Here is a 20,648-nt window from a genome sequence, read left to right as displayed (position 1 = left end):
ACTAACAACCCAAACTCACTTTATAAAAGATGAATAATAATTTGTCTAGATATACTTTTCAAACATAGTTGACTTTGGGTATTTTTTAACCTAGGACTATTAACATAAACAGTTAACAAATGCAATGCTGACACTTTAAAAATCATTATTATTTTTCCCTGAGAACTCCATGACTAGCGGAGATGCACTAGATTCCCGCAGTGCTGCTGAGTTGCGATTGGATTCACTGTATCTTCAGTGCATGGACAGCCATGAAGCTGATGTCACAAGTGCTCTTTCAAAGCAAGAAATACAATCCTCTTCTGACTGTCAGGCTGCCGCTTCTGATGCAGAAGTACTACATCCAGCAAAAGCAATTTCGGAGCCCTACACCACTCCTAAAATTCCTCTTAGTGCAAATGCACCTGGAACTGCAGATTCAACTGAATGTGAAGTTGGTCTTGCTGATGCTTACCTGTCTCCAACTGCAGACAGCTGTGAGAACACAACTTTATCTCCAGCAGACAAAGGTAGGCTGCTTTAGATACAACCTAGGTATGCAATTGTGGCTAGACTGTTTACATGGAAAGAGAAATAAAGTTGTTGGGTATGATTTTTTTGAATTGTGAAAGTTATTTTTTAAAAAATCCACCGTTTCTTTATAAATAAGAAATAAGTAGTTTGAATAAGTTTTGAGCTGCAGCTTTCAAAAAATACCAACTGATGTGTATTGGACTTATATTGAAACATTTAGAGTTGCTTTTTTGATTAAAAACTGCTGCAACTTACAGTTGCAGCTGTGTTATCTGCATTAACTTGTTGCTGACCCTTGGCAAGTGAACTCCTTACTTAAATTTAAGAGACTTTACCATGTTACTATTATTTATTTTAATCAACAGTGCAGTATTTGATGTATCTTTCAGGCGATATACCACATAGCATTGTTTATCAAAATGAAGAAGGCAAATGGGTGACTGATCTTGCTTATTATACTTCATTTGATGAAGAACAAGACTTAATTCTGGCTGAAGATGATAAAATAGATGAAGACTTCATAACTGGATGTATGTAATCTTTTTCCATTTTAGTTAACTGTTGTTATCTGTAGTATAGTGTTAAGTAAACTTTAATCCCTTTTAAAACTTTTTTTGTATTTAAAAAGTTAGTATTTAACGTTGCAAATCCTTCAGACTTTAGATACAAAAATTATTGAAATCTGATATTGTTAGTAGCCTACAATGATATTAATAGTTATAGTTGGTAGCTTCTTCCCTTTTCTCCTTTTCTTCCCAGGAAGTGGTGTGAATACTGAAATGTTGGAACCTACTGGGGATGTTTACAGGGCTCTTCTAAGGAATCCCAGGCCTTGGTTTACATAGCTTTTTAAAAAATTTTCCTTTAACTGTCTCAGACTGATCTTCATGGCAGCCTTTCTGTTTGTCATACAGGCTTGGATGGTGTGCCTGTAGTACTGTAGGCAAACCAATTGCTTATCACCAAAATATGCTCTGATCATCTGTTTTTACTAGACAGATTGGAGCATTGTATGCAACAGTATTTCTCCTCGTCTCTCCTAGTTTCTAAGGCTGACATATGGGAGGGGTAATGTATTCTGTAGATGTCTGATCAAGGTTCTCCAATCTTTCAAAGACGACACTGTGCAGAACAGTTTATTAGGAATGCAAGATCAAACAGGGTTGATTGGTTGAAGCAATATTTGTCAACACTGTGGTGGTTTTCTGTTAGAACAAACAAATGAGATCCAGTGTAGTAGAAACTTCCCTATCGGCTATGTCAGCGAAGCAGAGCTCCTTCATTATTTTTTTAAATGCCAGGACATGTTGGACACTTTGGACAAGCTGAGTCTGAAATACAATCATCTGAATATTTGTCTGTTGTAAATTTTTTCCAGGAGTATTTACCTTTTTCCCCATCTGATGTTTTTTAAAGGAATTAAGCTTTCCAGCTGCTTGGCTTACCATACCATATGGTACAAGACCTGTGCTTCCAGATTCAGCGTGGATAGTGTTTTTCTGTCTGCTAGTTTGCCTGTTTGTCTGCAGTGTTCAAGTATGATGCTTGAATGCTTGACAGCTGAGAGATCTGTTTTATATGGACAGAAAAGAAATGACATCTGATGATGCTTGAGTCTCACTAATAACATGTCTATCTCTGTCAGTGAGTTATGCGCACTATGTATTCTTGTATAGAGTAGTTAGTGCAGGATTGCTCACTTGACAGAGTTTAGTGCTTCAGGAAGTCCTCGTAAGATTCCTTATGGCTTGCACAGAAGATCAAAGAACTGATAATGACTTAAAGTTCCACTGGATGTAACAGCATGTCATTGATAGCGGCATGTTGCCGTTAGGAGATACAGTTGGAATACCTCTTTATTGAGCAACCCAATTTTGTTGCTTTCCTCAACAGTACGTATTCCAACTTCGCATAAGTCACTTTGATAGACAACAGCTATATTAACCTTACACGTTTGCATCCATTCTTGATGTATTCCTCCGTGACTAGGGATGCTATGTGTACAAGGCCACATACTTCAACGTTGAAGTATCATTAAGCAGACCAAAATGGTAAGGTAGTAACAGTATCTCTTGATAAGTAGTTTTTAAATCATTTCAGAAAAGAGATCTGAAGTGTTTGTTGTTGTTTAAATATTAATTATGAAAATAATACAAGTATTTGAGTGGACAGCATAATCATTACATATATATATATATATAAACTATATATATAGAGAGAGAGTTTGGTTTGGTGTTAAGGCCATAAGATGCCACCTTTATTCACCTCTAAGTTAGCTAGTCAAATACTACTTTTACTGTGGCTCCTAAGGATGCAGGAAATACTCTTTTAAAGCAAACTTCATATGAACTTTTCCCACTGTAATGGGAGGAACAACTCCTGGTGTATCCCAGATTGTCTTGGTTGCAGAATTAAGCATTGCAATCTTTGCCTTAAAGTTTAGTTTAATGACACAAAATGGTAACATTAATGCTTACTAAATTCCAACTTGTTTTAATTTGTGTCCTTTCTGGTTTTAAGCTGAAGCAGCAGCAATGATTGCACAAGACCAGGAAGAATTTGAGAAAGAGCACAGACTTGGGCAGGTAAATAATTATCTGAATGTAAACAGAATAACACTCATTTATTTGCAAGTTACAATTTCTGAAACTTCTTTGTCTACAGGCAGAAAAAGTAGACATTCTAAATGCATCTGAAGTAGCAGACTGCTCATGGAAATCTGCCAATAGCTGCATTCTTCTGAGAACATCTGAACTTAACAGAGATGCCAGTTACCTACGTTTGTCTTTGGGAGAGTTCTTTGGTCAGAGATCTGAAGCTCTGGGTTGTCTTGGTGGAGATAGTGATGTGAAACGGGTATGTATCATAATGTTTGAAGGTGCAAGGGAAGGAAAAGGAAAAAACTACTGCTGTTATTAAAAACATCGTAACTAATTCTTTTGGAGAACTACTTTATAAGTTTGCTTATTAAAGAGATTCTGTATGTATATATGACAGGTATGGATTAGTTTGTTTCTCACTTGTACTCGCTTGGAACTTCTGATATGAAGGGCTGGTTGGTGTTAACAGGGAATCTTTACCTTTTGGTCAAAAATTAATTATATGTAGGATTATGGAGAGGAGAATATGCCATGTTACATGCTGCTTGTTAGAGGTCTGAGCAAACAATCCACCTAGTAGTTGAATTAAATGTTGCTCACACAAACACCACACCGCATCACACCGTGTGTATTTTGATTAGGCACTTGCAAGGCTAGGAAGTGTGTTATTTCTCAGCCATACAAAAGCCAAACACCAACTGGGGAGGCACTGTGTCTGAAACTGCTTTGCAAGCCAACTGAACCTTTATATTAATGATTAAATCAACTAATCCTGTATTCTGGGGTAACTTTTTTTATAGCCATCTTTTGGTTACCATATTACATCTCCGAAGAAAAGGGAACCTGTTGCTTTGCTAAGACAATCTGATGTCTCAGGATGTGACACTGTCCAAGAAACTTCACAGCTTTCTGATGTGTTTACAGGTAATTATTGAACGGAAGGGTCAGCCTTAGACAGTCTGTAACAGTAGTTAAGAATTACTTGTATGTAACTTGCGAGGACTGTTAAGAATATGTAATAGACTCATTCACCAAATCATTTTCAGGGGTGTGGGATTGAAGATGGAAGCACCAGCAAAACACAGAGCCTAAAGAGTTGCAAGAGGGAGCATTCTAATACTAGATAGTAGCTGAAGTTTTCTTGGTAATGTGAGCATTTCTAGACACTGGTTACAGTGCCATGTAATAACTGAAGTCTGGTCAGAGCTTTTTCCTATTGAAAAAGCTATACAAATGTGTTGCCAAAAGAAATGAAACCAGAAAGCTGGTTTGTTTGCCTGTACAGGTATCAAGGATGTAGGGAAAGAACTAGAATTGGGCATGAGCTGTCTGTGTCTGTGCGTGTGTATATAGTCTAATTTCTTTCCTACCATCTTTTAAAATAAATAAATACACTTCTGTGATATCTGAGTGACTCTAAGTAAAAAGAGATTCTTTCAGGATTTTATATGTGAAAATCACAATATGCACTTTGCATATTTGTGTATCAACTTAACAAGCTACACCTAGGAAATAATTATGAGTACTTGCTCAAAAGGCAAGTTCAGTTTAAAGTGTGTCTGCTGTTCTTGCTATGGTTGGGGTGACATCAATCTTTGTGAGCCTCTCTAGCATTAATGCAGTGATTTGGTGAAAAACATCCATCAGGTTTTTATGGAGCACATGTCCTTGAAAACAGCTTTACAGCCATTATCTTCCTCATTCCAGGATGTTCCAAATATTTTTGAGCATTTCTAATAATTTTTTTTAAGTGTTAGTGTGCTTAAGTCCATTCCAAGAAGTCTGTGTTTTTGTCAAAAACAAAACAAAACAAAAACAAACAAACAAAAAAACCCATGAAACTAGCTAGCTACTGAAGTTTGTGACCACTGTTCAGGTAAATAATAGCTATAACTGTTGCTTTAAATAATAGACAAGTACCCTGGTGTGCTCTGTAGTTATTTTGATATGAGTGTTGCTATAAATGCTAGGGGAAGAACATTTTTAGGTCACTTCGTGGCTGGGATGTTAAGAGTTATTGCCATCTGATTTTTCAGTAGTACTGGCAATGATCTTTATTAGCAATGTCAGTATGCGATTCCTCTTTAAGGAGCAGTAGATGCAGAAGAAGCTGAGAGCTTAGCAACCTGAAGGAGGGTATTACTTGAAATGCAAAGTGTATCTAAGCTCCAAATATCTGCTACAAGCAGAATAGAAATTAAAAATAAATAAAAATGCTTTATAATTATTTTCCTACTAAGCTGAACATTTTTAAAACTTTGTTTTTTAGTGTTCTAGGAAGTCTGGATGTTTTTCTTTAAGCAGAAACTGCTTTGGTGCTATGGTAGCCTATAGATCTCATCAGAATATCTCCTAGTTTGGGTTTGGTCTGGTAATCAAGAAGATTCTTAATGGTTTTGATGGTTTCAGAAACATGTCCTCCTTCAAGGTCATTGCTGTTTACCTCTGTCAAACCCTCCAGCATATGAAAAATGGATTTACTCAGGTATAACTTTGCCAGTTTTCTACTGGAGTTGGGTTTGTGTTCATGGTTCCTTGCAAATAGTATTTTATGAGATTTGTTTGGCTTGAAAGAATGTGATAAACTACCTGAAAATGAAGAGCATGAGCATATGGTATCAATTTTGTGAACTGAATGTAGACTTTGAGTATTGCACAGACAACATTTGATGCTTGCAGTATTTGTACTTGTGCCATTATGGCAGTTGTTTTTTCCTACAGAGCACTACAGGAGCACGTGTGTCCAATGAATGTTGATGTTCAGACGATATAATTAATTATCAGTCTTTTTTCTTCTTTCTTAGAAGACTTGGAAACACAAACAAAAGAACATGGAAATTCTACCAGCTGTGAAAGTGCATGGCATAGGGTGGACTCTGCAGCTGGAATACAAAAAAGCATTAATACAGAAGCAGCTACCCAAAGTAACCCAAAGGTATTTCTTTGTATTTTCTATTACCTGCAAGTATAAACTTGAACAAAAGTCACTTAACACTTCTTCTTATTGTTGCTTCTTTAAATAAGGCTAAATTTAAGCTTTCATAGCAACTTGTTCCTTTTATATTGATCATTTGAAATCCTAGCAGGTGTTTGTTTCTTGGGTAACTTTGTTAGAATGCCATGATCCTTTGGACAGCGAGGTGTTACTATTGTCATGTCATTTTCCTTTTTCTCCCTTCCTCATTTGGGTTGACAGACCAAGCCATTCCACATAGTTTACAAAATGAGTAATTTTCCCATTGTAGTGTTTCTTCTTGGCAGTAGGTTAGAAGTGTCGTAACAAGAAATGTGAACATATTAGGCAAATGCAAAATCACTTAAAAAATACATTTCTTAATTTGGTGCTTAACCTATTTTCTTTTGTTGTAGGATGGAATTCATGAGGACAAGGTGGAAGGTGGCTTATGTAATCATTCTGATTCTGTCCTAAGTATTAGCACAATTGCATCTGCTATTGCGAATGCTTCCTGCAGTGCTGATCCTACCCAGCTAGCTGCTATGATGATGGCACTCTCAACTAAAAATAAAAAAACATGTTTCCTTCCTGGAATTATTAAAGAGATGGAGCTCTCCGCTAATCACGCGTTACCTAACAATGTCGAAAGCAGTGCATTTGATATGGAAAAATACCTTAGAAAGACAGATGAGCTTGGACATGAAAGTGAATATGAGAGTATTGTGAAACATGACGCATCTGTCCAGAACTTTACGACTGATGGCTCTTTACTGAGTAAAGTTAGAAATAAAGATGCTTTTCTAGAAGACTTGTTAAATGATCATGATGAACAGCAAGAAGTAGATAAACGATTTCTGGATTATTTTCATGCAGAAAATGATACTCAGAATATCTGTAATCCATCTGATGTTTCCAAGCATGAAGACAGGACTACAAATAGTGTAAAAGGTTCAGAAAAGTTGACAGATTTATTAAATAGTAAACATTCACAGTCTTTAAGTGCTGACCTTACATTAGATACACTTGGTATCCGCTCACCTACAAGAAATGATGCACAGAGATGTGGAACTCCTTTATCAGCAAAAATAGAAATGTCACAGAGAAATCTGTTTGCTCACCAGACTGACAATCTTACTAGCAGATGTTGTACCAGGGAAGATGCAGAAACAGATCAAGCAACAAATGCTGTTCCTGAACCGCTTAATGGTTTGGAGAGAAGTACAGGAAACACTGTGTCACTCAGCAACTTAAAACCTGCCAAACAATCTGGTAAATATGTCTTAGTAAGTCCTACAAAAGCAAAGCCTGTGCAGAAATTGAACACGGATGAGACGAAGCAAAGTCCAAAAATAGAGAAGAGAAACAAAGAGGCCAGTACTGCTTGCAGTGGGAATGTGAAACATGTAACTTTTGAGAAGCTCTCCCTGACTTCCCAGGATAGTAATGGTAAGTGAATCTGAAGAGTAGTCCAAAAAGGCAAATGTAACCAGTTATAGAAAAGGCTTTTCCTGAAAACAGACTTGTATCCTGTGCTTAAACTTGTTATTAAATTCTGCTTATTTACCAGAACATCAGCCTGTTCTTCCTGAATGTGACTTGCAGCCTTTAGAGGATGAGCAGTGTAGCTTCAGACCTTCAACTTCGCCCCTAATACACTCTTCTCCTAGTGATGCTTCTGGAACAGCGTTTTCAGGGTAAATGTCTCAGAGCAGGTTATAAGAATTACTAATGCTTCATGAGGATTGCTGAGTGATCAAGTTTTAATTGTAGTTTTGTCCTTGACCTTTATGTTTATACTTTACGTTTATACTTCTTTATTAAACTATGACATCATTCTTAGACATAATCTTTCTTTTTGCTTTTGATGTGTCTATGGGGGAACAATCTTAAGCAATTGTTAACTTTTTATTTTCCTCACTGGCATGATGAGAGAGATGATGGACGGGCACGTGGCTGTTTCCGCTCAGGATTGTCCAGTAAAGCAAGAATACAAAATACCCAGCATGTTAGCTAGTCAGATTCTTTAGATAACTCCATCATCACAAAAATTTGGGTATAAAATACTCTATTTACTTGAACTGTTATTCTAGTGCAATTCATCTACTACAAATGAGGCTATTTGGTTGGTGATTTGTATTTCAGTCACTTTCATTCTCAGGTTCATATCACTGCTTGTGAGAGAGGGTGGGCTGAAATATTTGTATTGTTTTTGAACACTTCATATTTTGAAGCTGCATCTTGTGTCAAAGATTTCAGGAATTCTTAGCAACTGAAAGGGTAATGTTATTTAAATGGTCTTCAGTAATAAGAAGCACTATATAAATTATAAGATTACTACTAAGCCTGTCATGTAGTCTTAAACATATACTATGACCAGTAGCCAGTGCCTATGTATGCTGTCCCGAAAAGAAGAGGTATTAAATTGTTTGCCTTAACTTTAAGTTCACTGCTTGATATTTAACTACAGTTAGGATGTGGTTTGTGACTTTAGAATTACACTATTTGGCATTTTTCAAAAATCAAAAAGTGCAGAAGTATTTGTGTTTATGCAACTGTGTTTTTTTTCTGGTTAAAGTTGCCAACGACTTCAACTGTTTTCATGGTACTTGATGCATTTTGTCAAACATGAGAGCCTATATTTTTGTGTGTGTGAAATGAAGAGAAACTCAGCAGTGAAGAGGAAATACTGATATGTGATGTCTGGGATGTTGAATGATTTCATTCGGCATTCTTTGATCTAATTGGATAGAAGTATACTTATTTCTTTTAATAACTTAGTGTTTTTTCTATGACCTTAGCATCTGAGTGCAGCTGTGGAACTCTGATGCTTTGTCTTATGAACTTATATTTAATGAAAACGAACTTCATTTACATCAAGCCAGACCTTGTAAAGGTTATTTAATAGCTGATTTTTTCACTTCTATTGACTGTAGTAAGCAGAATGATGAAGTAGATTGATTTTAAAGTAGTCTAGCACTCATTGGGTGTATCATCAGAAATGTATTGTAATGCCAATGTACTTCGAATTTGTTTTTCAGGTCTGAAACTGATTTTACTTGCACATCACATTATCCAAAATCTCCTTGCAAGGAGAATACGCTACCTCAGTCAGTTTATTCAAGCCCGAGCATGAGCAGATTAACGTATGTCTCCGCATCTGACAGTACACTTAAAAACACAGCTGTAACACATGATCCACAGACACGCTGGGTAAGAAGATCTTGATCTGTAATTATGCATTGATTCCCTTTCTTAAAAAACACCCACCTCCCAAAACGAACTCTTAAATGGTGAAAATAAATTTTAACAGTTCATTAGAAAAGCCTTAAGGGTTGCAGAACAGCTTAGTACATACTGTGCATAGGGAAAAGGTATTCTGCTTCTCCCTCTTCTCTCACCCACTCCTGAGTTTTTAGAAATTTAAATTCTGAGCTAGATTTTGATTAATCACAAACCCTAGTGAATGTAAACATAATCAAACATTCAAAGAACTACTAACCTAAGAAGAAAAAAGTTTGTGGGTTTTCTCCTTGCATTTTTCTTTATTGCTTATTGAGTCATTCTGTTCTTGGAACACAATGCAGCATTCCGGTAGCAGTTTGCAGCATCTATATCTGCTTTTGTCACCCCTGAAGCTCCCTTTCTGCTCAGCTGCAGCTGTTGGGAAGAATACTTTTCTTACCCCACCCCCTGAGAAATGTTTATAAACTCCTGTTTTAACTTAATTTAACTTAAATGATTTCGGGACCGAAAGCACCATTTATCTATCTCTGACAATCATTCTGACTGCTCTTAGTGCTTTAGCAAAGAGTGTACTCTAAGAGTGATACTTCTGTTCAGACTTGCGGTCTTACGCTGATTAAGATGATTAGTATTCTATTATCTCAGTCAATTGGTTCCTTCAAATCTGGAATCTTTGTTATGCCACCCCTGCTCCAAACTGTGTATAAATGTGGATGGAATTTAAACACAAATAAAAGCCAAAAACCTCTCTGATAGCATCCATCCCAGTGGAAACTTTTTCAACTGAAGAGCCACAGATGTTATAAAAACAAAACTCCAGACAAGACTTGACAAACTTGATTGCTTATGTTGGACACAACACCGGTATTAGTGTCTGTCTCATAAATCCTACTTACTTTTCTAGAATTTATAATATTTCTAATAATATTGTATATTCCATTTGTTTACTAGAGTGAAAATGCAAGTGAACTTAGTACAACGATAATTCGAGCCAGCCCAACACCTTCACAGGAACATGCCAACGAAAATGTAGAAGACTACTTGTGCCAAAGAAACCGAAAAGGAGTGCTGTTTAATGTTGATGAAAAATCAGAAGAAAACGATCTTGCAGCTATTAAAAGAAAACATGAAGATGAAGTACAGGGCCAGGAACTGTCCACTGAAGGTTTACCAAAGAATGAAAAGCTGCTTGCATCTATTCCTTCAAATGTAGCAGCAAATCATAAAGAGTTAGACCCTGTTAAATCAGCTTTGTCAAGTAAATTTTGCAGCTTTGAGCCACTTTCTGTTAATGTTGATGCAGAAGCGTGGCAGGATCCTACAAACAAAGCACAGAGACAAGGATTACCATCCTTAAATGTATTACCTATGTTTCCTGGCCTAAGAACTTATATTCCATTAAATCAAAACTCATCTGGAGAACAGTATATTCCTATTTCAAGCTTTAAACCCCACGTCACTACCTCTGAAAGCCAAGCAATTTCTTCTGTTCCCACGTTGCTTACAGGACGTTCTCTTGCAACGACCCCATTTGTACAACAGCATCTGGGAAATATGCCATCTACTGGAAGTACAGTTCTGTCTCAGTTTCATGGCTGCAGCTCTGCAGCTTTTGGCCTTCCAGTAGGGCTTCCTTGCTCTACTCTCCCAGCAGGACATGTGGAGAATCCAGTTCCAGTAGGAATTCCTTTGGGTTCGAATCTTGGTCCTGGCTCTTTGGGTGCAGCTTCGCTTTGTAATCCACATTCTGCTTCCTGGAACAAGAATATCTTAAACCTAAAATCATTTGCTGGACAACCTCTTGGAACTGGTAGAAAAGAGTGGGACTTTTCGATGTCACCTGGTCTTGGTAAGGCTTTTTAAAAGTATGCTGAAAACATAGCTTTGGACAAGAATGGCTAAAATTACTATGCAAAGACCATTACATAAAATTAATGTGGCAGTATATTAAGTGTAACCACAACTATTGTTTATGCACCTTTGATACTTTTTAAAATGGTATTGCTAGTTTTTTTAAAATTATTTTTCTACTTATGTTTTCTAAATTCAATGTTTATAGTCCTTCTAATGGTCTTAAAAGGTATTTTTTGTAGTCTTAAGAGGCTAGATTTCAACATGCCGTATTTTTACAACTGTTTAAAGTATCTAGCACTTTCTTTAATCTCATAAGGAAGACAAATCCTAGTTGCAGTTAGGGAAAACAAATCATGCTCTGGAAATTCAGTTGTGTTTTAGCTGGAAAGTAGAAGGCGTTTATCTCTGTAACTCAACTTTGTATTAACAGCCAGCTAAGCTGAAAAATCCCAAGAGGAAAGTGGAGAGCTTAGGCTTTTTTCTAGTTATGAAAGGGGAAAGAAAAGCTGCCAGTCTCCTTCTGTACTTTATGCTGTTTCTCTGTATCTTGACTTACCTCTAAATCAAAGCAATGTAAAATATTTCACTTCTGAGATTTTTCTTAATCTGATCTATTTAGTTGTTTTTTCTGATTTTTTTTTCTAGTTAATTCTTTGAGATGAAATGACAAGCTAGTGGTGTTGAAGGTTTGTATTTGTAGTAGTCTGTAGGTGATTTATTACTCATCTTTAATTGCTGACTTCTTGTACTTGCTTTTGAACTTCTCTGAATATCTGTGCAGTGTAGACGGGATTTTTTTTTTTTTTTGGCAAATTTGACTTTTTGAACTTGTAATTAAATTCCAGTGATGTTAGTCTTAGTTCATGTTTTCACCTTCGTGTTTGTGTTTGAATTTTCTGGTTTGGAGGATTAATAATAATTTGTGGCCTTAGACTATTGTTCAAGTAACTAAAATTTTACTCCAGGTAAAGTTGTACACGTGCCTTCCTAACTGAGAAGTCAATTTTTTTCATTAGACATGAGTACCTATTAGTGGGTTTGTGGATAATTGTTCTTTGGCATGCCACAGAACTCTTACTTCATTGTGTTGTCATTATAATGTTGCATTTCGTCTGAAAGAGTTATTTTTAATATTGTAGAAGTAAGGACCACCTGGAAATAAAGTATTTGAATTAGGATTTCTTGTTGATTTGGAGGTGACTTTTGATGGCAGCATTTCCACAGCAAAAATCTACGCTAGGAATTCTCAGTGTTTTCTGTAGCAAAAGGTTGCCTAAACAGCTTTTTAGGTAGCAGTTCTACTTTAGTAGAGGAAGAAAAGTCTTTTTTGGTCACATTAAATGTCCTAAAGAAGTTGTGATATTGATGCTTGTATTTTTGTCATTTGGGCTACTACTGATTAAACCGTGAAAACTGAGTGTTTTATACAAGGTATGTACACACACACACACCTTGTAGGTTAGTGACTGCATGGGATGTCTTATTTCTTTAAGTATTTTTGTATGTGATACTTGAATTCCAAGTTACATGCGAAGAAGAAATGCCTGATTAAAATCGTGGCTATCAGGCTGGTGGAAAACATTCTGATGTAAACTGTAGGAGTTGAATGTTTCCTTCATACAAGGAAGCATTTGGCAAATGGGTTTACAGATTGATGCGGTGACAGCCTGAGTGCTGATTTGCTTGTGGATACTTGGACCTAACAGGAGCGTACTTTCTTCCGAAGGACATGTAAAAGTACCAGAAGAGCTGAAGTTCCCTAATGCCTGTTGTGTGGGAATTGCCTCACAGACTGCTCTTAGCATCTTTAATCCAACTGAACGGTGGCTGCAGGTCAGCATTGGAATACTCAGTATTTCAGTAAATGGGGAAAAGGTAAGAGTTTTTTTTTTGTTTTTTTTTTTTTTTTAAATAGAATTATAAGCATAACACTGTAACCTTATGAGATGTCATACGGTAAAATTGGAGAATTATAAGTTTTCTGTTTTATAGTTAAGGTAGACAAAAACAGCGGTGCCCTCTTTCAGGCAGGCCACCTGATTTATTCTACTGAGTAGGAATAGTAGGGGTAAATACAACATGATGGGGTTGACTTTAAAATTGTTTTGCGCATGTGAATTATGGTGAGTTTTAGCTTCCTACTCATTCGTTCCCATCTTTGTGTGGAAAAGAAGTTATCCCTAGAAATGTAGCAACTGTCCTCTGTAGGGATGTTTCTAAAACTGTTTTTGGAGTTTGCTCCCATTTTTCTCAATCTCTGAATCTCGTGTGACAGAATAAGGAAGATTTGGAGCAGGCTTCAAGCTAGATGGCTGTGGGTTTTATGTATCTTGTAGGCCATAAATTGGACATCTTGGACTTTTCCATGTACTTGTGTTGGCACAGTAATAGTTTCAGACAGAAAAGATCTTGAGAGCATGCAAGTGACTTAGATTAAAAGTCTACCAGTACTGTTTCCTCCACTGATGAATACTCTTTGCAGTGGAGAATATGGCAACAGGACAAGCATAGTATGCTTTGTGCTTCTGACAACTGGACATGTGGGAACTTAGGAGCTAGGTATTACTTCTGCCCATAGCTCTTAGTGGACTGTTCTCTATCTTGCTAATCTTTTGAAATTGTTTAGGGACATCCATAGTTCAGTTCAGTTGTAGATTCTATGCAGTACAGCTTTTTTGACTTTTTTTTTTTTGAATCTGCTTCTTGTTTACTGGTCCTTTTTACTAAGAGATACCAGACAATAATTCATTTTGTGGGAGTTAGAAGCTGTAATGTATAAGCATATTGTACATATGGATCCATAACATATTTCTTCTTATGTTTATTTTCTAGCAGGTGTAGCACATGTTTTTCTTCCAGGAGAATGAATTCTGTTTTGTTGTCATTTCCTTTGTATATTTCCTCTTAAAACAAAAACAAACAAAATCACTAATCCACAAGTCTGTTTTTGTGTATGTATAGATGTATATAGAAATAAGATTTTTTTTAACATTTTCACAGTTGCTCAGTATCACAAAGCTCTTAAGCAACTATTCAAACCTCAGATTCTCTTGTACCAGGTGATAGTTTTCATGAAATTACTGAATGACATTCACATCTCAATTGCTTGTATGAAGAAATATATGTATTTAACTTGTTTGCTCCACAATGTAATTATTTTTTTTTTTAGTCAGGTTACCTTGAAGATGCACAGAGTATGACTTGCAGAGTGTCACTCCTGCTTGCAAATTATATATGAATATGTGCAACAGAAACTTTAAGACATTTGTACTAGGATTTACTGCTGATCTCCATCCTATCAACCTTTCCCTTAATCTTCCCTCACGCTTCTTCCTCCCATCTTTGGACAAAAGCACCAAGTAAAATTGGTGTCAGTTAGTTATTTTGCTGATGATTTTTTTTTTTCAAAATCAGGAGTCTACTTATAAATTCACTTTCAAATATAATAAATACTATAATCCCAACGCTAATCTTCCAGTAGATGCTGGAAAGAAATCCCAGCAACTTTCAGGCTGACTTATCTAACTTCTAAAACAAATGCCTACAGTTAAGTGAGATGGAAGTGGGGCATAATTATGATGATGCAAGAATTAATGTTGAACAAAAAGACGTACAAGATGTTTGTGCTGAGCAGTGGTGCCAGATGAATATAGTATTTTGAAAGAAGCTGTCCTCCAGCAAAAGGCTTGTTGAAATTGACATAGATTTTGTTTTTCAGATGGATCCTGCGAAATATCAATGTCTTGTGTTCAAGAACAAAGCAATCATAGGACCCCATTCTACTGATGACCTGAAAATACTTTTCTTACCTTGTCATGCGGGGATCTTTCAGTGTATTCTCAGTGTTTCATCTTGGCCAGTTTCTGCAGATGCTGAGACAATCGTTCAGGCAGAAGCTTTGGCAAGTAGGGTAGTTCTGACAGCAGTTGCTGAAAATCCTCATTTAGAAGTAAGTAGCCAGTTGTGTTTTTTAATTGTAATTTTATGAATAGCTTAATGGCTGTGACAAAGAATAGGAATGTGAAGTTGTTCCTCAAAGGAACCTAAAATTTCTGATGTTAGGGATGGGTAGGGAATATAAAAGAATATTTTTTAGAAACTTATAACTACTTAGGAAGTTTTAATTATGGAAGAGCACCTAGCTGAACATGAAGAATTCTTATATAACTGACTGAAAATAATAAAACGATACTACTTTTTCCATTATTAAAAGAATGGATGAGGTCTTTAACATCTAATGCTTTCTCAGCATATATTACCGACTATGTTGGACATCATTTAGCATTACAACATAGCGAAAAGCATTCCAGCTGTAAGTTTCATTTTTTCATTTTTTAATTACATGAAGTGGGTTTTGTTGTGGTTGGTTATTCCTTTTGGTTTATTTATGGCTGTAGAGAATCTTTTCTTTCAGACTAGTTCATAATTAAAAGTAAATAGGTATATGGAATATACCTTTATCTTTTGTCTTACCATAAAAAAGAAAAAAAAAAAAAAAACAAACAAAAAAAAACCAAAAACAACAAAAAAAAACCCAAACAGCTAGATGGGAAGTAGTATATTAAATCCAAATTTAATTATTGGAGTTATGCAGTTGTACATTTAAAAGTCTCGTCAGGCAGAAGTGTGCATGATGCTACTTTTGGAGGTGTCTCAGCAAACTATGTGGTTGTCTGTGACCTTGCTGACAAAAGTCAAATCGTCAGTATATTAATTACAGCTAGCAAATTTTTTCATCTTACGCTGAACTGTTAACCTACTTGGCCTAACTAAACATTTTCAACAAGTTCTAATGGTACTCTAGCTGAATATATATGAATAGATACAGTATTTTCATACTTCTGTAAATCTGAATTTAACTTTCAATGTAACTTTTGTAAGTAGTTTGACAAAACCCATCATTGTCCATGTTCTTCATTCAAACTTGCTCCATTTTTAAATTAAAAGTAAACCATACTATACCTCTACATACCTTGTTACATTATTGAGATGGTGAAATGTACCAAATAAAAGCTGTGTTTTGCTACAGATCACAGCACAAAGTATTTTTATACAAACAAAATTAACCCCTCTTTATTTTCCTGAAGTTTAACTAGCTGAAAATATTACAGTTAACATAACGTATGTAGCATCCTGCTGCTTTTGTATGCTGGTGCATTTGGCACTTTTCCTTCCTTATAATTTCTGCTTTGCCTTAAAACCAGGTGGAAACAGGAGAACAAGATTATCTGGATTTTGGTGACTTGACTTCTGGCAGTTGGAAGGCTCTTCCACTAAAACTTACCAACAAAACCCATGCTTTTGTGCCAATTAGACTGATTATTAATGCAGTAAGTACAGCAAGCATCTTGTATGTGAAAGTTAACTTCTTGCGATACTGAATTTTAATAGAACCCTTTCTGGGGGAACCCTATTTTGGGGGAACCCTTTTTGGAACCCTATTTACATTTTATATGTAAATAGGAAATATGCCCTTGACACTAGATGTAAAAATCCCAAAGAGTCTAAAGTTAGTAAGGAAATAACTCTTGCAGGGTGATAATCTGGTTCAGCTGTAATGGTACCAGCAAAAGTGCTTCTGGAAGAAGTCAAACCTTTTTCTTTTTTTTTTTTCCTCCCTTCTGTAAATGAGTGCAGACACAGCCTGTCCCTGTGTTGCCAGAGTCAGTAGAGCAGCAGACAGCAAAAGAATTGTGTTGCCTAAACCTTCCTTTAGAGAAGAGGTATGAACTATTGAAGTGGCACGTGCTGTTCAAACAGCTAATGACTGAAACAAGCAGCTTTGCTTCACAGCAAGCTGAGCAAGTTCTGTGTTTCTCTGCCGGAGTGGGACTCTGCCTGCTCTCTCCCACTTGGCAGGAATGCCCTGCATTGTAGGCTACAACATGCTCCCCTTTGCGTCTCTGTGGCAATGCAGGTTCTGTGTTGGTGGCTATACTGGCTGCTTTCTGTGCTGTCTTGTTCCCTTAGGTGGGGACAGCAGGGGAAGGACTGGCCTTACGTTAAGGTTGGATCATTGCCTCAGTGACTGGGTCAGGTTTGGCCTTGCATAGCCAAACTTCTCAAAGCCTTCCACTAACCATTGTCTCCTTTTACTGCAGAAGGGTTTCTGACTATTTTTGAATGTTTTCTGGACTGTAGTATACCAACTGAAACTACAGATTAAAATAATTAATCCTTAATTATTTTAGCAGGCTAGTTTTACTATTTAGAAATAACCTTACATTTCTCAGCTCTGTCAGTATTCTTGTTAGTGACAATAAGAGTTTTAATACATTAAAAACTTTATTTTGTGGACAGAATGCAGTAGCTTGGCGTTGCTTCACATTTTCCAAGGAACCAGTTAATCCTCCTAGTGAGCAGTCACTCCAAATGGATACGGTTTCTCAGATATCAGCTCCATCAGTTGTAAATCATGTGATCCATGCAAGTTATGATGGACAAGTAAGTGGTTTGAGTTGACTGATTCTCACTGTTACTGTCTGAAATGAGTTCTGAACATCTGGATTAACAGTAATGATTTTTACAGAGCCTACCTATTTGAGTAGTGTTTTATTGCTACAAGTTTCTTTACATTTCTCTTCAGAATCTCTGTCTCATCCATGAGATGAGTCTACCAATTTCTTTTTCAGGATCCTGAAGCTTTAACTGTTTGGGTTCTGTTCCATGCACCTAAGAAACAAATTTCTTGTTCAGGTATAGTAATCTGATTTTCATTTTTAACTAAAACAAATTTGACTTTTAATGTATGTACATGTTAAAATTGTAGAAACGGGCTGCAAATTTGAAATGAAACAGTCTTTGGTTTGTGTCCTAATGTTTTGAGTATCATGTTTAATTTTAGGACCTGAAGGTACGTACCTCTATGTCTTAATCTTTTAGATGTTAACAAGGGTACTTATACTTCCATATCAGGCGGTATAAAGTGATTATCTACTTCAAAATGTGTGAAATTCCCACTTCTTTTGCTGAAGGAATTAAATAATAGCTTAAGAAAATGCTATAATATAGATGAGAAATTTGAAGAAAAAAAAAAAAAAAACAACTTTTTTTTCCCCCCAGCTTCCTCTAAGCAGTAGTATATCAGCTAGTTTAGCTAGTATGCTTTTTGGTTTGCTTTAGAAAATTTCAGCCATATTTGGCAGAAAGGTAAAAATCTTAAATAAGATCCTGTGAGCGTTTACCTGCAGGTTTGTGATAGGGAGAGTTTACATCAATGTCCATTTAAGGGTAAGGTGTCTCACTCAGTTCAGCTACTGATCAACACGTCCATAGGAATGGCCTCTGCTGCTAGCAAACTTGCTTGAGTTTTGTGATTCACGGACTTGTTCCTAGATCCCTTGGGTCCAGCGGATGAATTCTTGGCAAGAGTTGATGTGGAATTGGATAGTCCAGGACCTACCGGTGTGATTAAAAGCATTCCTCTTCGAGCAAGAGCTGGAACAGCGAGGATACATGCTCCAAAGGACTTACAGGTTTGCATGTATTTACAAAGTATATTCTAAGAATAATTTGCTGTTTCTAGTAATATGTTTGTTTTTATAATACAGATTATATTTCTATATTTATTTCTGTATGTGTACACATACATACATATACACTTTTCCTTTTTCCAGACAATACATCTGTCTACTACTGTGGGTTCAACAGCCAAACAGCAGCTGCCATTGAAAAATGCTGGAAACATTGGTGTATATTTGGAAGTTAAGGTAGGCTGGCTTCTCCGTCTTGAAATCATATGTTTTGTGTCATTAATGCTGTATTTAGAAAAAATAATTAAGCCCTGATATCCTAGCTTAACTGGTTTATAAGTTGACATAAAGAGAATGAATGATAACAGATTAATTTGTACAATTGGAAAAAACGGATGAGAATTTTGTTTTGATGAGAAAAACCAGATGAGAATTTCAGCTTTGGTTATGTTTGTTTTAACAAATATACTTTTCCTGTATCTTAATGAATAGATTTTAACAGACTTATAACACATGTAGAAGTAGTGAATACTGCACTACACAGCTGATGTTAATTAGCTTGTGAAGTAAAGTTCCTTTAGAACAAATAGGAATATTAGCATTGGTAAATGTTTTTTGTTTTTGTTTTAATGAAGCTGCATTAGTTTGCTATGGACAGTTTGCCAAGTTAGGTATGAAGCTGAGTTCTTTCCAGGTACATATGTTCTGCTCACCTGACTATAATTTGCCTGAAAATCCCTGGAGAGTATAGTCCCAGACTGAAGGATAATGACACATTTGAAAATAGTACTTTGAGGTCAAAAAAAAAAGGAGCAGTCGGGTCCTATTTTACAATTTACATACATAATGTATATGTATAAAACAAAGAAGGCTGTGAGCACAAAATTTCTTTGAACAGGGGCCACGGAGATAGGATGCGTGAGTAGTGCTACAAAACTTATGTTAATGTGATATTAAGAGTTGGTACCCTATGTTGAGGCTAGTGCTGTTACTTAGCTAGTAGTGTATCATTGCCATGTTGTAGTTACTACTCAGTTCTTTAAATCTCCTCGTGGCTCTTTTACTGTTGTATACACAGTTGATGTCTTCTGCTAGAGATATTTATGCTGTCCAACTGTTGGAAGAACTTAGTTTGTGTGAGATAATGTGAAAAAGTTCTGAAGCTGTCAGATGTATGTAAGTTATCTGAACTACGTGTGTGGCAGAGGGACAGCCAGATTGCATTATATGTTCTAGAAGTATTTACTGCCCTTAAATTAATTAACCTTTCCCCTTTGTTCCCCCATTCACCTTCAGACATCAAATCAAGACAGCTGCTTTGCTGTTGAACCTGGCGATCTCTTCCTTCTTCCTGAAGAAGAACGAGAAGTGACTGTGATGTTTTTTCCAAAAACCGTAACGTCTATACAAAGGTAACATAACTGATTTTATGCTGCATATTTTAAACAGTAATTTTCAACCTTATGGTTGTGAACAGATGTGTGTCCCCAACAGGGGACACTGTGGAGAAGAATTGACTTGTGTTGCTTTCTTGGTTCCCCATTCATGACTAGATTTTTGCTAAGGATCGCCTGTTCAATAGATTCCCTGCCTCATTTGCTGTGCATAGCTTAATGTGTAGGCAATTTTTCTTGTCACAAATCAGCAGCTATCTTGAAACATGTTTATTGTTTTAAAAAGAAAACAGAAACCAGTAATTCCCTCAAGTCCTTTTGTGGTACTTGCTTCTAAATTACAGCAGAGTTTTAAAATACTCAGCTTCTGCAACCCCTTCAGTACCTTCCCTTTCCTTCATCTAGTTGAGACAAGGGAAATACTTTATCTGTTCTACAACTGAAAACCTGAAGCAGAGATCATGAAAAGTATTAATTTTGGATGCTATAACTGAACAGAGCTTACTACATAAATCCTGTATAATACTATTGTGTGTGTTCAACTTACAAATGGAAAATATATGAATAATTACACTTACATATAAATAGTTTATATAGGTTATAATAAATATAGTTT

At 36.2% G+C, this 20,648-nt stretch overlaps 1 protein-coding gene across 8 annotated transcripts in view; it reads left to right on the top strand.

Annotated features, from left to right (window-relative positions):
• CEP192 (centrosomal protein 192) overlaps window positions 1-20,648 on the top strand; it is a 63,371-nt gene that overhangs the window by 10,585 nt on the left and 32,138 nt on the right. For 6 of the 8 annotated variants that reach the window (XM_082752234.1, XM_082752237.1, XM_082752236.1 and 3 more), the window contains 18 exons: window positions 164-509; window positions 903-1,043; window positions 3,034-3,098; window positions 3,178-3,369; window positions 3,914-4,037; window positions 5,918-6,048; window positions 6,483-7,515; window positions 7,637-7,763; window positions 9,108-9,279; window positions 10,264-11,161; window positions 12,893-13,041; window positions 14,885-15,115; window positions 16,371-16,496; window positions 17,467-17,610; window positions 17,799-17,862; window positions 18,502-18,641; window positions 18,783-18,875; window positions 19,935-20,050. In XM_082752234.1, coding sequence (XP_082608360.1) covers window positions 164-509; window positions 903-1,043; window positions 3,034-3,098; window positions 3,178-3,369; window positions 3,914-4,037; window positions 5,918-6,048; window positions 6,483-7,515; window positions 7,637-7,763; window positions 9,108-9,279; window positions 10,264-11,161; window positions 12,893-13,041; window positions 14,885-15,115; window positions 16,371-16,496; window positions 17,467-17,610; window positions 17,799-17,862; window positions 18,502-18,641; window positions 18,783-18,875; window positions 19,935-20,050 — 4,292 coding nt within the window. Of the gene's footprint in view, window positions 1-163; window positions 510-883; window positions 1,044-3,033; window positions 3,099-3,177; window positions 3,370-3,913; window positions 4,038-5,917; window positions 6,049-6,482; window positions 7,516-7,636; window positions 7,764-9,107; window positions 9,280-10,263; window positions 11,162-12,892; window positions 13,042-14,884; window positions 15,116-16,370; window positions 16,497-17,466; window positions 17,611-17,798; window positions 17,863-18,501; window positions 18,642-18,782; window positions 18,876-19,934; window positions 20,051-20,648 lie in introns of all 8 variants that reach the window. The other 2 variants (XM_082752233.1, XM_082752238.1) reach the window with 2 other exon arrangements.

Source organism: Aythya marila, assembly GCF_965140915.1.
Source record: "Aythya marila genome assembly, chromosome: 2".
Taxonomy (NCBI): domain Eukaryota; kingdom Metazoa; phylum Chordata; class Aves; order Anseriformes; family Anatidae; genus Aythya; species Aythya marila.
The sequence above is the reverse complement of the archived record's forward strand: the minus strand, read 5'-3'. Positions and strand labels throughout refer to the sequence as shown.